This window comes from Prionailurus bengalensis, chromosome D4 (assembly GCF_016509475.1).
Source record: "Prionailurus bengalensis isolate Pbe53 chromosome D4, Fcat_Pben_1.1_paternal_pri, whole genome shotgun sequence".
Classification (NCBI taxonomy): Eukaryota; Metazoa; Chordata; class Mammalia; order Carnivora; family Felidae; genus Prionailurus; species Prionailurus bengalensis.
In genome coordinates this window covers 83,913,804-83,941,325 of record NC_057359.1, presented here as the reverse complement: position 1 = coordinate 83,941,325, position 27,522 = coordinate 83,913,804, and the positions used below count along the sequence as shown (strand labels likewise).

Here is a 27,522-nt window from a genome sequence, read left to right as displayed (position 1 = left end):
AGTATATATCTACCTATTGCACCTTCTTCAACAACCAGTTTAATTTACACTAAGATATTTTGTATACTAACATCTAGGTCTGTTAGCAGTACTTTTTTTTTTTTTTTTTTTAAATAAGTGCCTGATGCTCAAGATAGAATTGAGATGTGGTGATAGGCTATTCTGTTCTCGTTTTTTAGAGAGAAAGTCATTCCTAATGCCTTTTGTCCCCTGAATCTTTTAGATTTCTGGCACCAGCTCTCCCATGCACATTGCATTCCACCCCCACCTCCATCCTACTATCTCTAGCCTGGTCAGAGCAGTGTTTAGGGACCCTTCTGAGGCTGCCGTCTTTCTCTTAAAGATTATTAGGGAATGGGTGGCAAAGACACTTTGGAGCCTTCGCTGGTTGCCTCTAAAAATCTTGGTGGTGTGACTGTGTGTGTGTGTGTGTGTGTGTGTGTGTGTGTGTGTGTGTGTGTGTGTGTTTCTTCCAATACAAATATAATACCTTCCTCAAAGTCTTGAATATATCCAGAAGCTTGTGACTGAATTTGGTTAGAAATTAAATACAGGGAGAGAGAAGTTAAACTTGCATTCCTTTAGAAATCTGTATAATCCCCCTCAGTTCTTCAGTGGCTGACTTTTATCCTAATCCTGCATGGGGTTTTATAGTGAAAAAGACCTAAATAAATCTTGTACTAATTTGAAAGGCATTGGCAGTTTTTAACAGGGCTGGTTTTAGAATGGAAGTTAGTAACATTTTGGGATTCTGGTGATCTACAAATTTTGAATTAAAACATAAATGATATTTGCTGAAATTAAAGAGTTTTCTAATAATTTGTAAAGTTTATGTTTGTTGATTGAGGAGGGTAAACACAAACGTCTGAAGATCATTTGCTCTCCTTCTTTGTTCTCACCACTGGTGGTCAGAGAACTTGCAATTTGCCAAAACACAGTCTTTATAATGCTCTTTAATAAGAAAGTAAATAAGCCAGCTGCTCTTTCCCATAACTATACCAGTTGCAAACTTCTTCAAATCCTGGTTAGTAATTAAAAGCCTTGAGATGATCTTGAATCTAACTGAAATACAAAAAGCTGTCCTGAGTTAAATTTATAGCTTTTGTTGATTGCAAAAGAGATTAGGAAGAATCACATTCTGTTTGCTAAAAACATTAAAGGTAGCCTTGTGTAGTGTACATTGAAGATGAGAAATATGAACCACTATTAAAGTGCAAAAAAGAGGCCTGGAATGGACTTGAAAAAATTAAGTTTGTCATCTCTTCATTGAATATTTAAAATATGTACTTGAAAAGATTGGAGGTAGGGTGGCATTTTTCAAACTGTCAGTTTGTGATATTCAGATGTTAGAAGATCTGTTCCCGGGGCGCCTGGGTGGCTCAGTTGGTTGAGAGTCTGGCTTCGGCTCAGGTCATGATCTCGCAGTCTGAGTTCGAGCCCCACGTCGGGCTCTGTGCTGACAGCTCGGAGCCTGGAGCCTGCTTCAGATTCTGTGTCTCTCTCTCCCTTTCTCTGCCCCTCCCCCACTCGTGCTCTCTCTGTCTCAGAAATAAACATTAAAAAAAATTAAAAAAGATCTGTTCCCCTACATCTTTTTTTTTTTTTAACGTTTTATTTTTATTTTTGAGACAGAGAGAGACAGAGCATGAACGGGGGAGGGGCAGAGAGAGAGGGAGACACAGAATCGGAAGCAGGCTCCAGGCTCTGAGCCATTAGCCCAGAGCCCTATGCGGGGCTCGAACTCAGGGACCTCGAGATCGTGACCTGAGCTGAAGTCGGCCGCTTAACCGACTGAGCCACCCAGGCGCCCCATGTTCCCCTACATCTTAATATCAAAGAGATGTTTGAACCCAATGGGAAATCAGAACAACTGTTTAATGCTTTTTAGAAGTAACAGTGTAATTGGGTCTTGAAATATTTTACAGGAGTGGGAACTTTGTTAGTAAGTTTCTGATTATACTCAGGCAGTGTAAAAGTAAAAATATATTGATATTTTAAAAGTGCTTTATATAATGGGCCATATCATAAAATCTATGAATAGAGAATTTTTCTGCTAAATAAAAAGGGCAGAATACATTTTTAGTTGTTTAGAGAGCCTTGAACTACCATTTTATTGATAGAAGGAAACTTGAAATTGTTGCTGTTAAGTTTTATGCATCAATTGGTGGGGTGACATGTCTCCTGGCATCATAAATGTGATAAATCCCCGAAGAGTCCAGCCATAAGGGAAATAGTTTGAGCAAGCATTAATGTCTTATATAGATCTTACAGATTTTAGGATTATTTTTGTTCTTATATTTATTTAGGGAGACTAGCCTACACTTTGTTCAGAATAATGATCATAGGGGTATCTGGGTGGCTCCATCGGTTAAGTGTCCAACTTTTGGATTTGGCTCAGGTCATGATCTCACGGTTAGTGGATTTGAGCCCCTCATCGGGCTCTGCACTGACAGCACAGAGCCTGCTTGGGATTCTCTCTCTCCCTCTCTCTTTGCCACTACTTGTGCTGACACCCTTTCTAGGCTCTCACTCTCTCTCAAAATAAATAAATGAACTTAAAAAATTCATCATAAAATTGTGTGTGTGAGAGAGAGAGAAAGAGAAAGAGAGGGAGGGAGAGAGAATGAAAGGAAAGGTTATAATGTACAGCAGGGATTGCCCTGGGATCCCTAAAGATGGTAATGGGGATTCTCAAGGAATTGCCATTATTTAAAATTTTATCTGAAATCATATGAGTAATAAAGTTTTCCAGACTAAATAATAAGATCTCAAAACTTCTAACTTCTGCTTGAAATTATTCCAACTTAGTCTGATAACACTGCCACTCAATCTCTGAATAGCAGATAGAAGTTCTTGCAGAAAAGGGTAGAGTAAGAATTATAGTATGGTAGACAAACTGCATTGGCAATTAAAAATGATTTCCGTGAACTATTGTGATGTAGTGATAAGAGTAGGTGTGTTAGAGCATGAGCTTTGGAGTTAGACCTGGCTTTAAATCCTGTCTTAACTACTTTTGTGGGGATTTTGGAAGGTAATGGTGGTGAAAGAACGTTAGGATCACCACATACCAGATTACTGGTGAATGAAATGATGCAGTGTGTGAGAACCTAGAGTGTAGATATGTTACTTCAGGGAAGTTATTTAACATTTCTCAATTTACTTATCTGTAAGTAAGGTTAAGACCATCTACTTCATAGGTAGGCAAGCTGGTTCACCAAAATCCAAGTGATTGAAACTTGTTTGCCAAATGTCCAATTCACCCAGTAGGTAATTCAATAAAAATCAATTTGCTGAATCTCATTTGTAGAACTTAAAGAATTTATCATCACTCTCCTTAATTGCTCTCCTACCATTTTCCCCCCTATCCTCCCCCTTTTCCTATACCTCCTCTCTTCCCCCATCACCTGCAGCCCAGACCAGGCTATATCTTTCCACCAGCAGAGGTCCCCTCTCTGCCCTAGTTTCTTTGTAGCCCCAGCAGCAGAGAGCTGGAGTAGAGACAGATTGAACATTCTTGAAAATGCTGCTATCCTGTCAATCTAAATTTGGTAAAAATATTTAAAAGCTAATTAAACTGTCCCATTTATATGAACTGTTATAAACTGTCTAAATGGTTAAAACAAATTTTGGGTAAATTTAGAGATTTGGCTATTGGGAGATTTGGCCATCTGGTAAATTGACTTGGAACTACCTATGTAGGTATGTTTGGAGAAATTAGGCTATATATATATATATATATTTATATATATATATAAAGTGTCTATTACACAGTGTGGTTTGACTTTAGCAGGTGCTCTGTTGGTATTCCTTTTCTCAAAGCACTTCTCAGAACTGGAATCCCGCCCCCCCCCCCCCCATTTTCTCACCTGTGGGCTCTAGTTGGACACTAGCAAATGATGAAGTGATCAAATCTGGTTTATCAAGTCACTAGGACTACCTAGTGACTTCTCCTCCCATTATAGCATTGTTGAATTTGTCCAAGTGAAATACCTTCTTTTAGCTTGAACATCTGTTCTAAAATGGCCTTGCCTTTAGTACTCTTTGGGGTCTGACTTCTCATTGATTTAAGATATGTACCACTTTCCTGAAACACTTTATTCCTAGTCATTTGTAACTAGAATTATGAGCCTTAGTAAACTGCAGCCTTGTCAGGGCAAAAAGCAAGGCCAGGTCCCTGGAGGTTCTTGGGAGCAAATGCTCTTGTCTCTAATACTTAGGAAGCCTGGCTTCCCCACCCCCTACCCCAAGCCTCTCTAGAGGTCTTTAAAAAGGCTTTCTGGTAATATCCTTAAAGGAAGGGAAGAAATGATTGTTGAGTGCTCAATGTGTGCCAGGCACTGTACTAAACTCTGTAATGTAATTCTTTCCCCAGCCACTTTTCTTTGATAGGTGGTGATAGTCCCATATTACAGATGAGTTAATTGAGGTTTAGAGTTGAAAATAACTCACCACTACTTATACCACTACTCCACCAAACCAGTGTTTTCCAGGCTTCAGTCTTTCTTATATTATCATCATCATTTTTGTCATTTCCTAATAAATTGTTTATTTACTATTTTAAATATTGTATAATTAAATACTTTGCAACCCAAAGTTTATTTTAAAAGGGAATTTTGTAATTATTAAAAGGAAAATTATTTGCCATAAATAGAAGGTAATAGTAAAAAGAAATGTAATGAAAATAATATTGTGTTAAATTTTAGCTAAGATGTTGTCTGCCCAAGTCTTTCTGATCAGGCCTTTGTTAGGGAGATTAGCAAGCATTAGAGAGGCAGTGGACAAACTTAGTACTAAATTAAGGTTTTTCTTCCGATGTAATTAGAAGGAAGGATTGAAATGGAATTGAAAAGGTAACAACTTTAGAATGTTTTAACATGCTTTCTTGTTTGTACCACTTAAAATCTTCTAGTGATTTCTTCACTTTGGGAAACACTGACATAGGTGATGGTGCGCTTATTTTCCACATGAGTAAACTGCGGGGAGGACATTTGTTTGAAGTTGAACCTCTAGTCCACAGACCTGACTTGTGTCGGCACCCTTCTTCTCCCCTTTCCTTCTCTCATTCCTACCCTTTCATCCTTCTTTTCTTCTCCATCCTCTAGGAGAATTCAGAAGATTTTAGATGGCATTTTTCTGATTTTTTGTTTATTTGTTTAACTGCTATGAGATAGGATTTCATCTTAAGGAACTCAGGTCTTTCTCTGAACATTGCATTTTTTGGTGCTTACTGGACTGTAGAAGTTGGGTATACAGTATATAGTACTTTTGTAGTACTTGTATCCCTACAGAAAGTAGTTGTTGAAGTAAATAGAAAGATATCATAAATCTTCCCTTGACTCCTAATTAGATAATGTTGGAAAAGTAAGTTTAAAAAAAGATGCTGCCAGCAGTTTTTTTAAGTATAATTTATTGTCAAATTGGTTTCCATACAACACCCAGTGCTCATCCCAACAAGTGCCCTCCTCAGTGCCCATCACCCAGTTTCCCCTCTCGCCCACCCCGCATCAACCCTCAGTTTGTTCTCAGTATCCAAGGGTCTCTTATGGTTTGCCTCCCTCCCTCTCTGTAACTTTTTTTTTCCCCTTCCCCTCCCCCATGGTCTTCTGTTTCTCAAGATCTGCATATGAGTGAAAACATATGGTATCTGTCTTTCTCTGACTGACTTATTTCACTTAGCATAATACCCTCCAGTTCCATCTGTGTTGCTGCAAATGGCCAGGTTTCATTTTTTCTTGTTGCCAAGTAGTATTCCGTTGTATATATAAACCACATCTTCTTTATCCATTCATCAGTTGATGGATGTTTAGACTCTTTCCATAATTTGGCTATTGTTGAAAGTACGGCTATAAACATTGGGGTACAAGTGCCCCTATGCATCAGCGCTCCTGTATCCCTTGGGTAAATTCCTAGCAGTGCAATTGCTGGTTCATAGGGTAGTTCTATTTTTAATTTTTTGAGGAACCTCCACACTGTTTTTCAGAGCAGCTGCACCAGTTTGCATTCCCACCAACAGTGCAAGAGGGTTCCCGTTTCTCCACATCCTCGCCAGATTCTATTTTGAAATAGTTGTTATCTCAAGTGCACTAAAAGGCAGTTTCTTTGATTTTTGTCTCTTGTAGTTTTGTTAAAAAATTTTTTAAAAATGTTTGTTTATTTTTGAGAGACAGAGTGAAAGTGGGGGAGGGGTAGAGAGGGAGACAGAATCTGAAGCAGGCTCCAGGCTCTGAACTGTCAGCAGAGAGCCTGATTCGGGGCTTGAACTCACAAACCATGAGATCATGACCTGAGCTGAAGTCAGATGCTTAACCGGCTGAGCCACCCAGGCACCCTGTTTTTTGTAGTTTTGTAATTTACATTTACCTTAATTATAAGTTTAATTAACATTTTATTGCATTATGTTGCAATGGAGACAATAGGTCTTGATATAACTGTTATAACTGGAGTCTAGACTATGGTTTGAATTTTTAAAATTCCATTTTAAAAAGATTGTTGGGACTCCTGGGTGGCTCATTTACTGGCTGTACCAGTTTGCATTCCCACCAACAAGAGTCTGTTGACTTCGGCTCAGGTCATGATCTCATGGTGGTGAGATCAAGCCCGTGTCTGGCTCTGCTCTGGTCATGGAGCCTACTTGGGATTCTCTCTTCCTCTTCCTCTGCTCCTCTCCTGCTTGAGCTGTTGCATGAGCGCTCTTTCTCTGAAAAAACGTAGTAATAAAATTTAAAAAATTTAAAAAGACTGAAAATTTTTAAAAAATTAAAAAATTTTTAAATTTAAAAAATTTAAAAATTTTAAAAATTTTAAAAGATTTAATTTTAAAAATTTAAAAAATTTAAAATTAAAAAAATTAAAATTTAAAAAATATCTTATTTTTTTAATTTTATTTTTTAAAGATTTTATTTTTTAAAGATTTTATTTTCAGGTAATCTCCACACCCAATGTGGGGCTCGAATCCACAACCCCAAAGTCAAGAGTTGCACACTTCACTGACTGAGCCAGCCAGGCACCCCAAAAGATTGTTTACATTTTAATTTGATTTTTATTTATTTCTGAAACTGTCTAAGAAAAAATTATTTTTATTTTAAAAATGTTTATTGTCAAGTTAGCTAACATACAATGTATTCAGTGTGCTCTTGGCTTCAGGAGTAGATTCCCATTATTCATCGCTTACGTAGAACACCTAGTGCTTGTCCCAACAAGTGCCCTCCTCAATGCCCATCACTTATTCCCCTCCTCAGTGTCCATCACCTATCCCCCACCAATTAATCCTCAGTATTTAAGAGTTTGTTCTCCGTATTTAAGAGTCTCTTGTGGTTTGCCTTCCTCTCTGTTTGAAACTATTTTTTTCCCCTTCCCTTCCCCCATGGTCTTCTGTTAAGTTTCTCAAATTCCACATATGAGTGAAAACACGATATCTGTCTTTCTCTGACTGACTTATTTTACTTAGTATAATACCCTCCAGTTCCATCCACGTTGTTGCAAATGGCAAGATTTCATTCTTTCTCATTGCCAAGTAGTATTCCATTGTATGTATAAACCACATCTTTATTCATCAGTCTAGATGGACATTTGGGCTCTTTCCATAATTTGGCTATTTGTGATAACACTACTATAAACATTGGGGTACATGTGCCCCTATGAATCAGCACTCCTAGATCCTTTGGATAAATTCCTAGTAGTGCTATTGCTGGGTCATAGTGTAATTTTATTTTTAAGTGTTTGAGGAACCTCCATACTGTTTTCCAGAGTGGCTGCACCAGTTTGTATTCCCACCAACAGTGCAAGAGGGTTCCCAATTCTCCACATTCTTGCCAACATCTGTTGTTTCCTGAGTTGTTAATTTTAGTCACTCTGACCGGAGTGAGGTGGTATCTCATTGTGGTTTTGATTTGTATTTCCCTGATGATGAGCAACGTTGAGCTCATGTATTTTGTCTTTCATGTATTTCTTGATCTTTCAAGAAATTTCATAGATTCAAGAAATTTCTTTCAAGAAATTTCAAAGATTGCATAGATCTTTCATGTATTTCTTGGCCATCTGGATGTCTTCTTTGGAAAAGTGTCTATTCATGTCTTCTGTCCATTTCTTCACTGGATTACTTGTTTTTCAGGTGTTGAGTTTGGTAAGTTCTTGATAGATTTTGGATACTAACCCTTTATTCGATATGTCATTTGCAAATCTCTTCTCCCATTCCGTCGGTTGCCTTTTAGTTTTGTTGATTGTTTCCTAAGAAAAACTTTCTAACACCATTTTTTTTCTTATTTAATTTTGTATTGTGCCAATTGCTACAAAAGGAATTCTGTAAACCTATTGTTGAAAAAGTTTGTTCCACTAGTTATTATACAAGAAAAATATTTGGTTCTGAAATATTTTAAATAACATCTTTAAAATTCTTCATGGAAACATTTTGTGCTTGGGAAGAAATTACAAGGAATTCTCTTAGAAATCATTGCTATGATAACATACAAATCTAGGATAAGAGTTCTTCACGAAGTTTATTTTATGACGACTTTCTTATATCTTTTATTGTACTTTACGTTGTATACTATCTTAGAATATTTACTATGGATTCTTGATAAATGATCTTGTGAAACTTATTCTTAATAGGTCTCTAATCCCAGGGGCCAGACTGGTGTAGTGTATGGCAGGCCAATATTGGTTCAGTGGATATTTTAATGAAAATTTTCTAATAGTTGGCATAAACCAAAATACATGATTCACTTCTCTGTGACACTTTGAATCCGGGGTTTTAACCTAGAGCTTAGTTCAGGGCAAGATTTGTCATCATACTTTGGCATATGAAGTAATGGAAACTTCAGACCAAAGAGTTTGAAATTTTACTATAAAACTCAATGTGCTCTAATCTAGAATTTTACCAGTTAAAATTTAAATAACAAAAACTTGATTTCTCTCATGTCTGGAATATACACTGAACTATTTGTGTTCTTCCTGTTAAAAAGAGAACTTTGTCTCAAACTGATTTCTTATCTGAATTGTGATTTAGTAACTCTATTCATGTGTAAAATTAGCTCAGTTAGTACTTAGTTTATGGCCATTGTCTTTCCTGAAAATATTGTAGTTAAGGGATTGCCATTTCTTTCTTTTTTAAAAATAAAATTTTTAAGGTTTATTTACTTAATTTTTAGAGAGAGGGAGACAGAGAATCAATCCCAGGCATGCTCCACGCTGCCGGTGCAGAGCCCGATGCAGGGCTGGAACTCACAAACTGTGAGATCATGACCTGAGCTGAAACCAAGAGTTAGATGGACTGAGCCACCCAGGCACCCCGGCCATTTATTTCTTAAACTGTTTCTTGTGTGCTCACTTGGTGCTAATTATGTACAGCAGTCTTACAAGGGAAATGACATTATTATTGTCATTTTTGCAGATGAGAGAACTGAAAGCAGTTAATGTGAGTTGGCCTTGTCAATGAGAGATGGGATTCAAATCCAGGTCTAATTCCAGAACTCATACATACTCTTGGAATTTCAGCACTAGTTTCTGGTAGAAGAGGATCACTAAGGGTCATTTGTACCTTAACGAGTCTAATATTTAGAAGACATTCCTTTAATGGTGGATGCAAAAGTTAAAACCAAAATTCAGAGTACTGCCTCCTTCACTTTTTAGGCATGGGGATAGGAGTGCTCTTGCTCTTTGAAAATTACTTGCTTAAAAAATTTTTTTTTTCTTAACTGGTCATTTTTTTTTTTTTTAAGGTATCTTTATGTGTTTCCAAAGAAAAGAACAAAATCCAAAGTCAGTCTGTGGTATTGAAGAAAGGTGTTGTGGGGTTTAGGGCAGATCCTTGCCAATGGGGAGGCAGTGCTGGCCCTGGGCATGTGACACAGAAGCAGATCTCTGTGTAATGGGAGGGCATTTTAATACTTAATGTCTTTTAGGAAGTAAAGCAAAATAGCATTAGGCTACTTAAATACCATTTGAAACAAGATAAAAAGTGAATAATGTGAACTAAAAACATGAAGTCTAACGTGATAGGGAGTATAAGTAACCAGTGTATCTACATAGCTTCAGTTTCCAGGTCAGCATGTATTTCATTCTGCCTTGTTGACCTTACAGATATGCTCTTCTCATTTGACATGGTTAGCCAGTACTTGCTTCTGAATATTGTGGTCATTTTGACTTATTCAGGAATGTGAGGCATATTCAGAGAGAGGATTGCTAATGTTAGATCAGAACAGCTGTATACCAAATAATGGGCTCTTACTCTGGAAGCCTTAAGTTCTCAGTATTTCACTTAGTTGTGAGATAAATGGAAGTAAGAATGCTACTTTATGTTTCTGCTAATGCTAATGCATGATAATGCCAGAAGAGGAATTTTACCTCTAAGCTGATAGAATTTATAACAGGTATCAAAAACTATAAGTGTGCATGCATTATACAAGTGCAGTGTGATTTTAGTGGAACAAGGTAGACTAGTATCTGTGGCTCTTAAACATGCCCCAGTCATTTTTTTCATTCGTCTGGTGATCTGAGATCTGAATGGTTGACCTAGAGGTCAGTTTTCACATGAATGCTGTAGCTTCATCAAGAAGCCAGTATCTCAGTGATAGTGCTGAGTGATGACTTAATAAAAGGCTCTATACCCTATGTATGTATAGAATGGAACAATTTCCCTAGAGCTGCTGCAGAGTGGTTTGCGTTTTTTAATAAAGAAGTCTGTTTTCCAAGTGTATTTGTATTTGAGGTTTGGAAAGCAAAGATCAGAACGACTTCACTTACCAACTATGATGATGACGGCTAATCCTTACTGAGTATTTACTATGCACCAAATAGTATCTTGAGTGCTTTAAAAATTTTTTAATTTCATTTAATCCTCTCAACGGCCTTATGTATCTACCATTATTGTTTCCATTTTTAGATTACGAAAATTATAAAGTCTTGGGGCCTCTTGGTGGCTCAGTTAAGTGCCCGACTTTGGCTCAGGTCATGATCTCACGGTTCGTGGGTTCGAGCCCCATGTTGGGTTCTGTGCTGACAGCTCGGAGCCTAGAGCCTGCTTCAGATTCTATGTCTTCCTCTCTGTCTGCTCCTCCCCCGCTGGTGCTCTGTCTCTCAGAAAATAAATAAATATAAAAAAAAAGAAAATTGTAAAGTCTTTAGGACCATGATTAGTGTTTATTAAAAAAAATTTTTTTAATGTTTCTTTATGTTTGAGAGAGAGAGAGAGAGTGAGGGAGGGGCAGAGAGAGAGGGAGACACAGAATCTGAAAGCAGTCTCCAGTCTGATCTGTCAGCACAGAATGTGACACGGGGCTTGAACTCACGAACTGTGAGATCATGCCCTGAGCCAAAGTCAGACACTTAATCGACTGAACCACCCAGGTGCCCCGATTAGTGTTTAAATCACAGAGAGCTACTGCAGATGGTACTCCCTTTATAGAGCTGCTCCCTTCTGTAAAATGGGGGCAAGGGTGGGATGGTAACTATAAGGTTCTTTCTAGGTAAGAAAAAAAAATCTAAGAATCTTGGCAACCCCTGAAATTCAGCATTATATGATTTGTGCCCCCTAGTACATAAAACTGCCAACTTTTGTAAACCAAGATTTTAGAGTTGATGGGAATATTAAGAAAATTGCCAGGAGTGCCTGGTGACCCAGTTGGTTACGTGTCTGACTTCGGCTCGGGTCATAATCTCATGGTCTGTGGGTTTGAGCCCCACAGACCATGTGCTGACGGCTCAGAGCCTGGAGCCTGCTTCAGATTCTGTCTCTCCCTCTCTTGCTGCCCCTCCCCCACTCATGCTTTGTCTGTCTATCTCTCTCTTTTTTTTTTTTTTAAAATTTTTTTTCAACGTTTTTTTTATTTATTTTTGGGACAGAGAGAGACAGAGCATGAATGGGGGAGGGGCAGAGAGAGAGGGAGACACAGAATCGGAAACAGGCTCCAGGCTCCGAGCCATCAGCCCAGAGCCTGACGCGGGGCTCGAACTCACGGACCGCGAGATCGCGACCTGGCTGAAGTCGGATGCTCAACCGACTGCGCCACCCAGGCGCCCCTGTCTATCTCTCTCAAAAATAAATAAATATTAAAGCAAAGGAGAAAAGATAAATGGCCAGACCTCCCTCCTCCTCATACTGCAGAGAAAGTGGAGTACGGAGGAAGTAATACCAGAGCAGGGTTGATGTTAGGTGTCTTGCCTCCATTGTGTATCACTTTATTGATGTCTTAATATTAGGAAATTGCTTCAATATCAAAGTGGTATGGGCAATTTTTAAAATCTCTTTATAAAGAGAGTTTGGAAATAGGAATTTATGTATTTTTACCCTTTTTGAGCTTTAAGGATGTCAGGGAAATAAAGGTTGCAAAAAGTAACTTTTCAGTAACTTAAGGCTGTGAATGTCATGCTAAGGAGTTGAAAATAGGGAACGAACAGAGGGATTTCAAGTGGATTAGGAAATCTAAGTTCTAGGAAGTGAGAAAAGAAAGGTACCAGAGAAAACAGTTACAATAGTTTAAGATTCTAGCATGGTGAAAAGCTTGAACTAGGTCTTTGAGGATTTGAGTAAGAATGAAAATGCTTTGGTGATTGTTAGATTAATTGGGGTGGGGATGGGAGGGAGAAGGATGGTAAAGTGGAAGTGAGATGGATGGTAGAGTGGATGGAGGAGTCCTTGGGGATCTTTGGCTTAGGGGATGAGAGTTGGTGGTATCTGGAACTTGGTACAGGAATGGGAACACAGAAGAAGCGGGCTTCAAAGAGAAAAGGTTCAATTCAACCAGTTGAATTTGTTGGAGCCTATGGGGCATCCTGGTAGATATTGCTATTATGCATTAGGCTAGATTTGTCTGTGTTTTAGGAGAACAGTCTCATCTGAAATAGAAAGTTTGGGGGTTATCTTTTGGGAAGTATAGGTGAAAATGTGTGTGAATGAGACCATCCAACCCAGGATGAAAGGTTAGCTTGTGTGTTGAGATAAGCCCTTCTTGCCCTCTTGACTTCATTTAAGGAAGAACAGGTCAGACAGGACGTATATAATCTTCATCTGTTAGGATATGACTACCTCTGGGGGAAATATTTGCCAGTAGAGTGGTTAAGGCCATCTAAAAGATATACATGGCTTACTGAATATTGTTGACGATCTGTATTTACATTCTCCCTTTTCCTTCCTGACTAGCCTGATGCAACTTCCACTTGCCATCAGAGTGTTTTCCAGTTTCCCCCCTACGAAGAAATAAGTGTGTTTGGTCACTGCTGCTAGTTTCTCCAGTAGGACATTGCTTCATAATTCCTTGTATACAGTCAGTTACCTATTTTCCTTTTTAGATGTAAGAATCTAGGGGTAGCCAGCTTTATTCATCTTTGTATCTCTCATATACTCTAGCACAGTGCCCCTATACATTGAGATTGCTAAGTAACTGTTGAATTTAATTTTAGGATGTAGGAAAGTTTAGCATCTAAGAAGCAGCAGGAATTTTCTACCTTTAATCCTATTAGTGAAGTATCCTTTGTATTTATGTAGTGCTATAAACATATGTTGGTTGTTGCTGTTTTATCTTGACTTAAACTTTGAATAGTTTAAAATGTTTCTTTTCAGGTTATTTCATCCATATGATTAACTAGATTTGCTTCAGGTTTGAAAGATCCTGGGGTGAAAGGTTAAAGATGTTTTATCTTTTTGTTGTCACACAATGGATTTCTGAAGCTGGGAGAGGAGAGATGGTTCTGAGCTTTAGGCATTAATGACGAGTATGTCAGAAAGATCAGTGCCCAGCATTGTGTTTCTTTTATTTTTTTTTAAGTGTATTTATTTTGAGAGAGAGAGAGAGAGAGAGAGAGAGAGAGAGAGAGCGCACGCGAGTGCACAAGCTGGGGAGGAACAGAGAGAGAGAGGGAGAGAATGAGAATCCCAAGCAGGCTCCACACTGTTCGAGGTGGGGCTCGAACTCACAAACGGTTAGATCATGACCAGAGCCGAAATCAAGAGTCAGACAATTAGCCAGCTGAGCCACCCAGGTGCCCAACCAGAATTGTGTTTCTAATAAAAAGTAATTTAAAAGTCATTTAGAGAATGGTAGGTTTTTTTCCTTCAATTTAAGTGGTCAGTTTTAGAGAATTTAGTCAAATTATTTTGTTCTTAGGATTTTTTTTTAAATGTACATTTTTTTTTGTTTATAAGAACTATTTTCAATCAGAAAAGTAGAATGGAGGGGAAAAAAAATCAGCCATAATTCCCATACTTCGAGATAATCACTGGGATAAAATAGACTAAAATGTGCTTTTTCATGTATGTATGTATGTATCAGAATAGCTGAACTCATCCTGGGAGTATAATTTTACATTTTTTTAAGATGTTTATTTTTGAGAGAGAATGCGTGTGAGTGGAGGAGGGGCAGAGCAGAGAAGGAGGGAGACAGAGGATCTGAAGTGGGCTCTGCGCTGAAAGCAGAGAGCCCAACCAACACAGGGCTTGAACTCAAGAAACGTTGAGATCATGACCCAAGCCGAAGTCAGTCACTTAACTGACTGAGCCACCCAGGCGCCCCTATTTCATGTCTGTCTGTCTGTCTGTCTGTCTGTCTGTCTGTCTGTCTATCTATCTACCTACCTACCTACCTACCTATATCTATCTATCTAGATCTATCTATCTATCTATCTATGTATATATATCTAGATATATATATCTGAGCCAAAGTTGGAAGCTTAACCAAGCCATCCAGGTGCCCCTGTTCTATTTTCATATGGTGTTTTCAAGGAGAATAAGAAAAAGGTACATTCTTTTGCTTGTGGGGCATCTCTTGATGCTTCTCACTAATGGATTTCTCGAACAGAGCTGACTTCTGTTCCATCAGACCATCTGTTGAGGATGGTATGGGGTACTTTTTAAGATGATCTCAGCTTTCTGACCATGTTCAAACAAACTCCTTTGTAAGACTTTTCTTCAATTAGTCTTTGAAATGACAATGAACAAAGAAATCTCCGCCACTCTCCCTACTGTTGCTGGGACTTAACTAAAAATATTTCAAAAGGATCTAGTTCTTGCCTAATTATTCATTCATTTAAAGTTTTATATTTTGGTTTTGAGTTGGTTGGTGAAGTTACTCTAGCTGCTTCTGACATGGATATCTTGAATTCTTCAAGAGGAACTTTCTAAGCGGACCCATCTAAGATGTGGGTTTCTTCTTGGACTCTGGGTCCCTGCTGTTGTGGGAATGTCAGGGTTTATTCTTTGAAATAATGGCAAATTCCCTTCTATCTGGCTGTTGCAAAGCACATACTGTGCAAAGGTAGGATTTTATTAACCAGACTGCTCTGAATACAAGTTGTTTTGTTTATCTTTTGTCACTCCTTCCATAAAAAGTAACAGAGTTCCATAATCTCTTTAAATCTATAAGATGGAGATAAGGGGCACTTGGGTGGATCAGTCAGTTAAGCGTCAGACTTGGACTCAGATCGTGATCTCACTGTTCGTGGGTTTGAGCCCACATCAGGCTCTGTGCGGACAGCCTGGAGCCTGCTTCAGATTCTATGTCTCCCTCTCTCTCTGCCCCTCTCCCGCTTGCACTCTGTCTCTCTCTCTCTCTCAAAATATAAAATAAACATTGAAAAAAAAGATGGAGATAAAATAGTAGTTACTTTCAGTACAAATTCATGCAAAACACCAAGCCGTTGCCTGGCATATAGTAAAGATTCATTAAATGGCAACTGACAGATTATTTTACATATTTTCTTACATGTACGCATTTTGAAATTTCTTTAACCTCTAGGCTGAATGAACAATTATCCGTAATCCTTTTTGTTACTTTAGAGAACCAGAAATTGTAAATGAAAAATGTCAGAGGCTCATCAGTACATGCAGTTTTCTGAGAAATGCCTGTACTATATTTCCATAGAAACACTAGTGACCTCTAACTCCTCAGACTGAACAGCCTTCTAAACTGTTTTCACCTTCTGATTCTGGAGCCACAGCCTTGAACCTGTGTGTACTGTTGTTATTTTTTTTAAATGTTGTAAAATTGAAATGTCATCATATTGGGCTAGCTTTTCTGCCTTCAGCCTGGTTTCAAGGCTGTAATTACAAAGCTAGAAGCCTGGAAAACTGTATGAAAGGTGATGCAGGTTGATTAGATGGAAGTTATTAATGTTTCCATAGAAATGTAGATACTTCTTGGAAGCAATATTTAAGCTGAGCAAATATGTGGGTACAATAGGTTATATAATTGAGAATCTTTGGCTTCCCTTCCCCCCACTGTTTTTTTGCCCTTAAGATTTCACATTAAAATTACATTAGGAAAAAGGCATTGTTTTCTTCATAGTTTTAAAAATGTAACCTTGACATTTGTAGGTGGAGAAAGGGAAATAACACTTGAAGCTCTGCCAGCCATCTTTTGCTGTGTGGACCTATGGTGCTCTGTCCCTGCATGCAAAAGCATTTTCTATTATTTCTGAAGTATGGTTTGTCAAGTTGCCTATGAGAAACAAAAGCTAATGGCCCAAGTGGCACCACACTCACTGGATGGAGAGCAAAGAGGCAGATGTGAATTTAGTGCTCAGCCAATCCAAAGAAAAGTGTTTCGGTATCTGTTTAGGTCTGGGGTTAGCTTACAGGTTGCAAATCTGGTTGTAGGGCAGGCCATGGTCCGACCAGCTAATGTTTGTTTACACCCACCCCCCGCCCACCAAAAAAAAAAACCCCGCATTTTTCTCAACCTCTGTCCGATCTGTTCATTGTACCAAAAGGAGCCTAGAAGATGGAGTTGGGCAAGAACCTTGAAAGAATGGGAAGAGTTCCTAGAATTTAAGAAACTGTGGATGGTTTGCCATGTTTATGTTGGTTACTCCCAAAAAGTTCTTTTTTTTTTTTTTTTTTAATTTTTAAAAAATTCCTTGTGCTTTTAGTTTCCTGGTTGAAATTAGAGCAATTTCAAAGCCCATTTAGACTCCTGACTTCCTTCTGGGAGCCTCGTTTCATTTCATATCTGACTTTTAAAACAATGTGTAGAACTTGAATTGCAGTTGACTGGGTAAAAAATACATCAGATCTCTTATTTAATATTTAATTCAGTATTTTCAGGTCTGGTTTGTTTGTTTCTTGGATTTTGAAGCCAGTTTTCCCCTTTCTCTTCTTCAGAGGTCTGGGAAAAGCTTATAGGTTCAGTCATTGTGTCTGTAGGGCCTAACCTGGACTTGAGTATGTCTGGGAGAAGGAGGGGAAAGGATTAGAGACCTGACCTGAGCCTTGACATCAGAATGGTAAGAGAGGGCTCAGGCCGAGAAACTAAAGAGCATGTTGAATTTAGGGAGCTACAATGTAGTACTGTGTGGATGGAGTGTATACTGTTGGGTGGGATGGGGTGAGAAGCAAGAAATAAAGTTGAAGTGGTAGGCAGATCATTAAGGATCTACATTTTTTTGTTTTGGGGATAGATACGGTGTTTGATTAGAATTGTAGAATTTTACCTGTTAAGAGCCTTGCCTTAATTTTGCCTGTGCACTGCTGAGACTTCAAAATAGACCGGGTGAATGGTCCTGACCAATATCCAGGTTTCTTGCACCATGCTGCCTTCATAAGTTAAATAAAAATATTCCTAGAGTAATATTTAACTTGATTTTGTAAAAGACACATTATGATTACAATTAACTACTGTTTTCAGGCTTGAATTAATTTACTGGCATTACCCGTAGCTTTTGTTTGTTTACATTTGGGTAAAAAGGGATACTTTTATTTAGGATCCTGTTATGGTAAATACATGATTTTAGAGTCAAAATGGTAACTAAGGAAAAAGATCAGTAACGTTTTAATATGCCTCTGTAACCATAGACTGAGGAGTCACTGATCTTTTTCTTTTCCCCAAATGCCTATTGGAGAAAAGCTTATCAACTGGATCTTCTTTTGTATTAAAGAAAATCACTAGACTTAGAGCCACTTATTGATGATCACTTGCCACAAAGTAGGAAATTTATGTAAGTCTTGTGACATTTGAACAAGATGATTATTTTTATACCCCTTTCGGGAAATAGGCCTACGGTAATTAAGTAAACAAAAATAGCGGCGAATATGGGATTTGAATCTAACTCTTAACTCAGACCCGTGCCCATTTCACTGTGCATCTGTTTTCTAAATTAAACCATGGTAAGTCAGTATAAGCTTTGCACTAAATTTCAGATTGCTTGTCAGAACACTGACTTGGTATATATATGCTCTGAGGAACTAATCTGTATTTTTTGTCCTTATTTATTTATTTAGGATCATTCCAGTGACCTTGAATTGTCTGTCCCTTTTTAAAACAATCTGAGTCAGTAACCAAAGACCTTAGATTTCTCAGAACATTTCCTTATTTGTTTAATGTGTTCTATTCTGTGAGGCAAATGGTTTTGGGGGTATGTTGGTGTATTTATGTGACTTAGGAGTCTGTTTTTTACTGAAAAACTCCTATCATTTGCCGTTGTGTTGAATGACTTGAACACATATCAGGGTTACTTTTAGCAGTGGTTTGAATTCTTCTAGCTAAGAATCATTTTGCTAGCTAGATCTGGTTGCTGAGAATCTGGGCAAGACTCTGGGAATGGTAGCCAGATCTAGCCATTCCATTGACTTGTTCTCAGGAGATAGGATTAACCTTGTTTTACCTATCTCCTAAGGCCTTCTGCGTTAGTGGTGATCTTTAAAACCAAAGACAGCATTATTAGCCAATGGCCTCAGGGCTGGATGGAAAGAATGTAGGTATAGTTACTGAAATCCATAATTCTTGTGACCATTGGAGGAATTTGTTTTAGGACAAATATAAAGAGTCCTTCTTTCCTTGGGAGGTAGCATGTATCTGGAATCACTGCATCAAGCACTTTATAGGCTCAAAATATTAAAAGGTTCAAGAATCACAGCAAATAACTGAAGTGACATTAGGGTTCCATCCCAGGTCTTTGAGGGTGAAGTCATGAATGGGTCAATAGTTCTGCTGTAAACTACTTTTTGCTACCACTGACAGCACTGAATTGGATGGGCCCTAGGGATTATTTAGTAGTAGCTCACATAGGTTAAGCTCTGACTTTGTCAAGCACCATGCAAAGCCTTTACAAGAACTATTGCATTTATCCCTTTTAACAGATTTATAAGGTAGGTACTGTTGTTAATTCCAATTTATAGGAGGTTACGATTAATCCTACTTGGATTATATAGACTGAGAGTGTGAAAGGGTAAGTCTCCAAAGAAAAATTAGGATGCCATTAACAGAAGAGGGGAGTGGTTGCTAGGCAGATAAAAGCAATAGATGTCTGCTTTAATTATTTTTTTAATGTTTATTTTTGAGAGAGAGACAGAGAGATAGACAGAGTGCAAGTGGGGAAGGGGCAGAGAGAGAGAGGGAGACACAGAATCCAAAGCAAGCTTCAGGCTCCGAGATGATAGCACAGAGCCCGATGCAGGATTTGAACCCACGAACTGCAAGATCATGACCTGAGCAAAGTCATATGCTTAACTGACTGAGCCATCCGGGTGCCCCTAATGATTTTTCTTAGTATTTTCTTTGTTTGTTTGTTTGTTTGTTTTTTTAGTCACCCTCTCTTTGTGTTTGATCTAGTCACTTTGATTTCAGAATAACGTTTGCTTTCAGAAAATGTATTAAGTTTTATCCTTTCTTGAGACTTTTAGTATAGTTCTCTAAGGTTCAGAATCTGAGGTCTAGAATAAGGAGTGTCTTGTCTGAAGTCATTATCACTAAACCAAAAGAATTTAGGAGAGATCTTCTAACTTCTAACCCTGCCTTCCCATGCTTTTGTGCTGTTTTCGAGTCAGCTTATGTTAAATGAATGCTTGTTCTCAGTTTCACTTCTGGCAGAATGTTGTATATTTAACTCATGTGTAAAGATGAGTTATTTGCTTATTGTCTTGCATCTCTCGACAGCTTTTCTGATTCCCATCGCCTTTATGTATATAGAAAGGCTTCGAAGTTGCTTTGAGGTGAACCTTCTCATCATCTTAGCCACTTTCAGCAACTTCCAATCTCTGCTGTTCAGATCAGATTTCCATATTCAGACCTTCCACACTTCATTCTAGACTTAGATTTTCTAATTCTGTGACTGTGATCCAGAGGTAGGGATGTGTTTTCCGTTTAGTTCATCCTGCATTTGAGCACCATCCATAATGTATTGGCAACTGTTCCGGGCATAGAAGCAGCTCTACAGATGGTTATAGCATGGTTCCTAACCTTGAAGAGCTCGTTATGTCGTGGAGGAGGCAGGTATTTTTTTATTTATTCCTCTTTGAATGTTTATTTGTTTTTTGAGAGAGAGCGAGCGTTCGCGCGTGCACAAGTAGGGGGAGGGAAAGAGAGAACAGGAGAAAGAGAATCCCAAGCAGACTTCGAACTGTGAGCACGAGCCCAACGTTGCAGGGCTTGATCTCATGAACCATGATACCATGACCTAAGCTGAGATCAAGAGTCGAATGCTTAACCTGCTGAGCCACCCAGGTGCCCCATTGCTCCGTTATTTAAAAAAAAAAAAAAATTTAATGTTTATTTTTGAGAGAGACAGAGACAGAGCATGAGGTGGGGTGGGGCAGAGCGAGAGAGGGAGACACAGAACCCAAAGCAGGCTCCACGCTTTGAGCTGTTTGGCAGAGAGCTTGACGCGGGGTTTGAACCCATGAACTGTGAGATCATGACCTGAGCCAAAGTCAGATGCTGAACGAATGGAGCCACCCAGGGACCCCCCCCCTTAAAAAAAAAAAATGTGTTTTTTGTTTGTTTGTTTTGCTTCATTATTTTTAAGTTAACCATGGAGATACTATAGTTGATACTTACTGAGCAGCTTTGTGCTAGGCTTGTGAAGTAATTCAGCTACAGTTGTGAACAAGACAGGCCAGGTCCCTTCTCCTATAGAACAAACACGTTGTATCATGGTGAAATCAAACATTGAACACGTAATTTCTTGATACAAGTAATGTCTTGATGAATGCACAAAGTGTTATAGATAATTATAATAGGGTGCTTTGACCTCGTGTGTGAGACAAGGGTACAGGAGGCAAGAGAAGCTTTTCTGAGGAGATAATCTTATTTTATTTATTAATAATAAATTAATAATTATAATTATATATAAATATTATAATTATATGCACATGCGAGTGGGGGAGGAGTGGAGAGAGAGGGAGAGAGAATCCTAGGCAGGCTCCTCACCATCAGCACAGAGCCTGATGCAGGCAGGGCTTGAACTCATGAACTATGAGATGATGACCTGAGCCAAAGTCAGATGCCTAACTGACTGAGCCACCCAAGCACCTCTTTTCTGAGGAGGCATTTAAACTAAGGATGAGTAGAAAACAAACTGGAGAAAGTAAGCAGTTGTTCCAGGGAAAAAAACTTGCATCGGCTACGTATAGAACACCTAAAGTGTGTTTGCTATTCACTATGCCTGATTTTTCTCTTCAGTGTGTTAGCTACACACCGGTCAGACAAATGTAGCTCAGATACTTTGGGCCTGAAATGTGCTTTTAAAATGTGCTTTTAGAGTTCTTTATTCTGACCTGAACTGCATACTTATTAATGTAAAATTGCTTCTATTTGTGTGTGTAGGTAAATTTTCATCATTTGTGAAAATTTTAAGCGAAATTACCGTTTGATATTTGTCATAAGCTCATATTTTGTATATTTTGCTTTCTTTTGGAAAATAATTGATAACATTAAGTAGAGCATGACCGGTACTTAATGAATTGTAATCTTTCTGTGAATTTTTATTCCAACTAACATTGGCATGCTTACTCGTTCCTCATCAGTACCTTGTGGTAAGTGCTGTTATTCTCTCCATTTTTTTAATATAATGATGATGAAATGGAGCCTCAGGGAGGGATGGATATACAGTAACTAAATGTAATAGAGGTAGGATTCAAAACCAAATTTGACTTCTGAGTCTGAATTTTTGAGTCTTCTTAGAGTAATTCGTGAATCATAATCTTTTTTCCCTATTGTTCTCTCTTTAGGTTTTTGTCAGGATGAATTGCCAGAGCTCGACCCGGGCACTAGTAAGTTCTGAATGTTCCCAGTGTTTGTGGGTAAGAAATGGATGTGTGTATGTGTACTTTCAAATGTATAACTTAAGGGTGTCATTGGTGGCCTTATTGATTCAGATTTTATTTCACTTTGATTTATAATTATGAGGAGGGCATCTTTTCTAGTTATGCTTTCGTTTTCCTCTCATATTATTCACTGGCTAGAAATGTAATCATTTAATAGAAAGTTGGTTTGCTAAAAATTTCTATTTAATATTAATCTCCTTTCCTTGTTCTCCACCCTCCCATGAAACCAACAACAAAAATTGTGCTTTCATTTATGCACACATGCAACCATATATCCATAACCACTTTTCTAAAGTATTGACTAGCTTTGACATAATTCTTTTTTCTTCTGAAATGACACGGGTGGCAGGAGGTTTAAGAGGGATTTTTCTTGGTTTAGGTATTTATAATCAATAACCTTTGTACCACAGTTTAGTTTCTAAAGCACCTTTATCTACATTAAAGTTAACATTAAGAGGGTGACCATTTCAAGTTCTAATTAAATGATGTTTTTCAGGACTCTGTCTTGATCATAGATAATCATCTGTGTTTCCAGTGCTTTCAAAATGTGGCATACACCACTCTGGGATATGGTTATAGCTATTAGAAATAGGACATGGGAATATCCAGGTGTAAAGACCTTATTCTTCTATAATGCCAAAAGGTCAAATGATAATTCAGATTTGAGAATTCATGAGATTATCTAGAGTTATTTTTCTAGTTCGAGTACTTTTTAGGGTCACGAGACTGGCTTTTTGTCACCAATCTGTTGAGGTAAGTGGTAAAGTTTACCTTCTCACCATCCTAGCTAATATCCGCTCTCTGAGGGTGTGGACCTTTTCCTATATTTTTCCCATACATTTTAACAGTATAAAAATTCATGTCTGTTTTACTCGTACTTAGTAATTTCAAGACAAAATAAATCCTACAATGCTAATCAAACACCAGGAAAATAGAATTGTCTTTTTAGAAATCGTAAAGTTTAGTCAGCTTTGTAGGTAGTATAGGCTGTTTGCCCTGACATTCCAGTATCTATGAGTGAACATAATATTTTCTCTTTGCCCTTCTCTTATGAATAGCCCTCACTCAGGAGGAGGAAAATATAAATTCTTGAGTCATGGTCCTTTCTTGGATTTTTGAACATTAGGAAGGACATTGAGATGCCCTGAAATCTTTCAGACAGAACTGCACATAAAATGTGCTAGATAATTGAGAATTGTGTTAAACATTGCCTGTTCTCTCTGCTTCAAGCTCAGTTCTAGGCTCCAGGGGTATACAAACAGATAAGTCTAGATCCTGTCCTCATCTATTAACAGTCTATTGGAAAGTATTTACTTGTCTGGAATTATTTGAAAAAGCATTTTTTTAAACCTCTATTTAGCACATAATACCCAAACTTCTCCTTTCCTCTACTTAATAGCAGTTGAAAATAGCTCATGCCCATCTTCCAGGAAAGGTCCTCATTAAGATTATTATTGAATTTTCTTTTTGGGCCAAGTAATCCTAAATCATTTAACATTTCTGCATAGAATCTCTAGCCAGATAGGGTGATTTACACACCTCTGCATTCCATGAGAATGAACAGATACTGAATCATAATTTTATATATCAGTGCAGAATAGGAGTTACCTAAAAAAAATCGCTTTAAAAAAATTGTACTTACGTGGTCAGTATTCTCAATAATCCCCAAATTATCTTTGTGAAGTTAGTAGTATTTTATTCCTCTCTCTCTCTCTCTCTCTCTGTTATTCCTCTCTCTTTTATAACATAATATTACATAATAGTATAATAACAAATAGCAAAAGTAAAAATTTATCATCTCTAAGCCCTTTGGAGTTCAAATGAGCATGCCTAGTCCTACCAAGTGATAGGAAACCATATGGACTGTATGTGTTGTCTTACGTTGGTTATGAATATTGAAATTGCAAACTCCATGCCTTCTGACTGGGAAGGAATAACATCTCCTATGTTAATGCCTCACGACTTTTGCATATTAGATTGAGGACAATAGGGATTTCTCTGTGATGCCTCTTTAGAATTGAGAGACCCCAATGTCTCCTCTACCCTTCAAATTCCTGATAGGGAAAGCCTGCTCATACTAGCTCTTTTTTGGAACAGGAAATGCCGTTGTTGCTGATTTCCCATTGTGGTTGACAGTAGTTGTAGACAGCAAGTTTGGGACAACAGGTGGGATGTGTTGGAAATAGATGAGGAAAAACTGATTTTGTTCAATTCTAATGGCTTTTTTTTTTTTTTTTTTTAACCTTTTCTGTGATAAAGCAGATGGGTAGCCAGGCTTAGAATATGGGCAGCTGTTCACACTCACTCTGGCTGCCTTCTTATGATTCCTGGGCTTGTTGGAGTCCAATGTTATGGCACAGGTTCAGGCTAAGTTCATTTCTACAAGAAGCATCTCTGTACCCTGCCCATTAGCATAAGCTAGGGACAAGGGCAGTCAAAGGTCAAGAAAAGTTCAAAACAGCATAACCTTTCTGTGCTTCTGTTTCCAAATAACCCCAGTCTGCCCTGCTCCCCGAGTTTTTTCCTCAACTATCGTGTTTACCGTGTAGTTGTAAAACTCAAGAGAACAAGGACTGACTTGATACAAGGGAAGTTAGAGAATAGAAGTCATTGTTGCTTAAAACAGGAGAAATAATTGATTTATGTTTGGGGGCCAATTAGGCTATAAAACAGGAACAGTAAAGGGACCTATGACTTTAGGACAGCTACTTGCTCTGATTTCTGTCCCACAGACAAGGGGCTCCCCAATAAAGGCTGTCAGCTTTCTAGGCTAAATTATTAATTCCTTTCATGCCTCTCAGGGATTGTAAACAGCACATAATACAGGAAAACAATTGATACTGTTCAGTTATTGGCCAGATAGAGGGTCAAAGGGTAAATAGTTGGATTAGCAACAGCTGTTCTTCCTCCTCAGTCAAACTTTTGTTCCTTCTTATCTATTTCAGCAAAGTCCTTCCTGTGTTTTTGGCCTCTAAATAGTTAAATCCATTTTTTTTCTTGTAAAATAAGCCTACAAATAATTATTGACCAAAATTGAAAATACTCAATATTTTACTTCAGTTTCCAAAATTGAAAATGGGCATTCTTTTTGGTATGTGCTGACCATGTTGTTTGAAGTTCAAAGGATATTATCCCAAGGAAAGTAGCTACTTTAAGTTAGACAGATTAGAAGCTTTTTAGCTATTTTTTACCAACTGCTTGAGGTTCTTTGTGCAGCTTGATTAAAAGAAAAAAAATTGCCTTTGTTTAAAACTGATAATGCATGATAATAAGTAGGATGATGCATGTTCATTGTGGAAAACACTAAAAGAAAAATATAAACCCCCTGATCCCACCACTCAGAAATAACCATTGTTTCTTATTTGAGATTATGTCCTTCTAGCTTGTCTGAGTTTGTTTTTTACATAATTAGGAATCATAATATGTATACAGCTTTGTATCTTGTCCCTGCCCACCCATCATTACATTGTGAGCATTGGTCCAAGTCATGAAACATTTTTCATAAATATATTAAAAAAATTTTTTTAATATTTATTTTCGAGAGTTGGGGGGAAGGCAGAGAGAGGGAGACACAATCTGAAGCAGGCTCCGGGCTCTGAGTCAGCGGCACAGAGCCCAATGTGGGGTTCGAACCCACGAACCGTGAGATCATGACCCAAGCCAAAGTCGGACACTTGCCTGACTGAGCCTCCCAAGTGCCCCTTTTCCATAAATATTTTTAATGGAAGAATAATATTTCATTCTAAGGGAATAACTGCCATGATTTTTTTTTTTTAACCATTCTCCTATTGTTGGACATTTAGGTTGTTTCCGGAAGGTTTTTCTACATTCTATAATGCCATGGTAAACATGTTTTTGCATAAATTTTTCTCTGCATTTCAAATGAGCCTTTTAACATATAAACCAAAATTCTTCTGAATCAAGAGCATGGGAAAGGCACCTGGTGGCTTGGCCGGTTAAGTGTCTAACTCTTGGTCACAGGTCAGGTCTTGATCTCATGGTTGTAAGTTCAAGCCTTGTGTTGGGCTCCACATTGAGTGTGAAGCCCACCTTTAAAAAAAAAAAAAAAAAAAGGTCGGGGGGGGTGCCTGGGTGGCTCTGTTGGTTGAGTGACTGACTTCGGCCCAGATCATGAGCTCATGGTTCGTGGGTTTGAGCCCCGCGTTGAGCTCTGTGCAGACAGCTCAGAGCCTGGAGCCTGCTTCAGATTGTGTGTGTCTCACTCTACCCCTCCCCCACTTATGCTCTGTCTCTCTCTGTCTCAGAAATAAATAAACGTTAAAAAAAATTTTAAAAAAAGGCGTGGTCTCTGGCTCAAGGTTGCTTAGGTTCTATTTGGCTTCAGTGTTTACTAGGTCTGTAATATCTTGGCTAAGTTATTTAACATCTCTGGACCTCAGTGTTTTCATCTGTAAAATGGGGACAGTAAAAATTTATTCCTACTTTACAGGGCTGTTGTGAGGATTAAATGAAGTAATACACACACACACACACATACACACACACACAGATACATTTACATTGAGAACAATGCTTGGCAAATGGTAAACACTGTTAGTGTGTGCTATTCTAGGCTATGTAGCATAATGTTGAAATTCTCGGTCTTTCTATATTAATGGTTGTTGTAACTGCACTTTATTCAATTAAAGTAGCCTATGTTTTTTAATTACACAAAGATATATCATTCCAGATGTTAGCAGGTGTAAGTTTCTGCTTCAAGTAAATAGTTCCCTCAGAGAGGCAGAGCTCATATATTGCTGACTACTTTGGCCAAGACTGTTCTTTACCATCTGGTTGACTGTTAGGGTGTTTTGTTCCCCATCCCCCAGCCAGCTTGGTAACCTCCCAAGTGACCATCTGCCAATCCATTTATTTAACCTCTTAGGAAACTAAAGAAGTTAACCTCTGCTTATTTAAAACACATACTCAATATTCTGGTTTCTCTTCAAATCGTATAAATCTTTCGCCTAAAACACATATCCAAATTATGCACTCTTTGGTCAATACCATGCTCATTCTGGGGAAAAAATTTGTACAGTTAAAAACCTGACCATTATTATTTTATTTATTTATTATTTTTAAATATGTTTATTTTTGAGAGAAAGAAGAAAGCACACGAGTGCATGTGTGAGCGAGAAAGAGGCAGAGAGAGGGAGAGAGAGAATCCAAAGCAGGCTGTGAAACTATCAGTGTGGAGCCTGACTCAGGACTTGAACTCACAAACCGTGAGATCATGACCTGAGGTGAAATCAAAAGCTGGACACTCAACCTGTTGAACCACTCAGGCGCCCCCATTACTATCTTATTTTATTTTTATTTTATTATTATTTAAAAAAAAATTTTTTTTTTCAACGTTTATTTATTTTTTTGGGGACAGAGAGAGACAGAGCATGAACGGGGGAGGGGCAGAGAGAGAGGGAGACACAGAATCGGAAACAGGCTCCAGGCTCTGAGCCATCAGCCCAGAGCCCGACGCGGGGCTCGAACTCACGGAC

General features: G+C 38.2%; 1 protein-coding gene across 2 annotated transcripts in view; it reads left to right on the top strand.

Moving 5' to 3' along the window:
• NR6A1 (nuclear receptor subfamily 6 group A member 1) overlaps positions 1–27,522 on the top strand; it is a 233,972-nt gene that overhangs the window by 13,076 nt on the left and 193,374 nt on the right. For both annotated transcript variants that reach the window (XM_043566900.1, XM_043566899.1), the window contains exon 2: positions 21,932–21,973. In XM_043566900.1, coding sequence (XP_043422835.1) covers positions 21,932–21,973 — 42 coding nt within the window. The remainder of the gene's footprint in view (positions 1–21,931; positions 21,974–27,522) is intronic.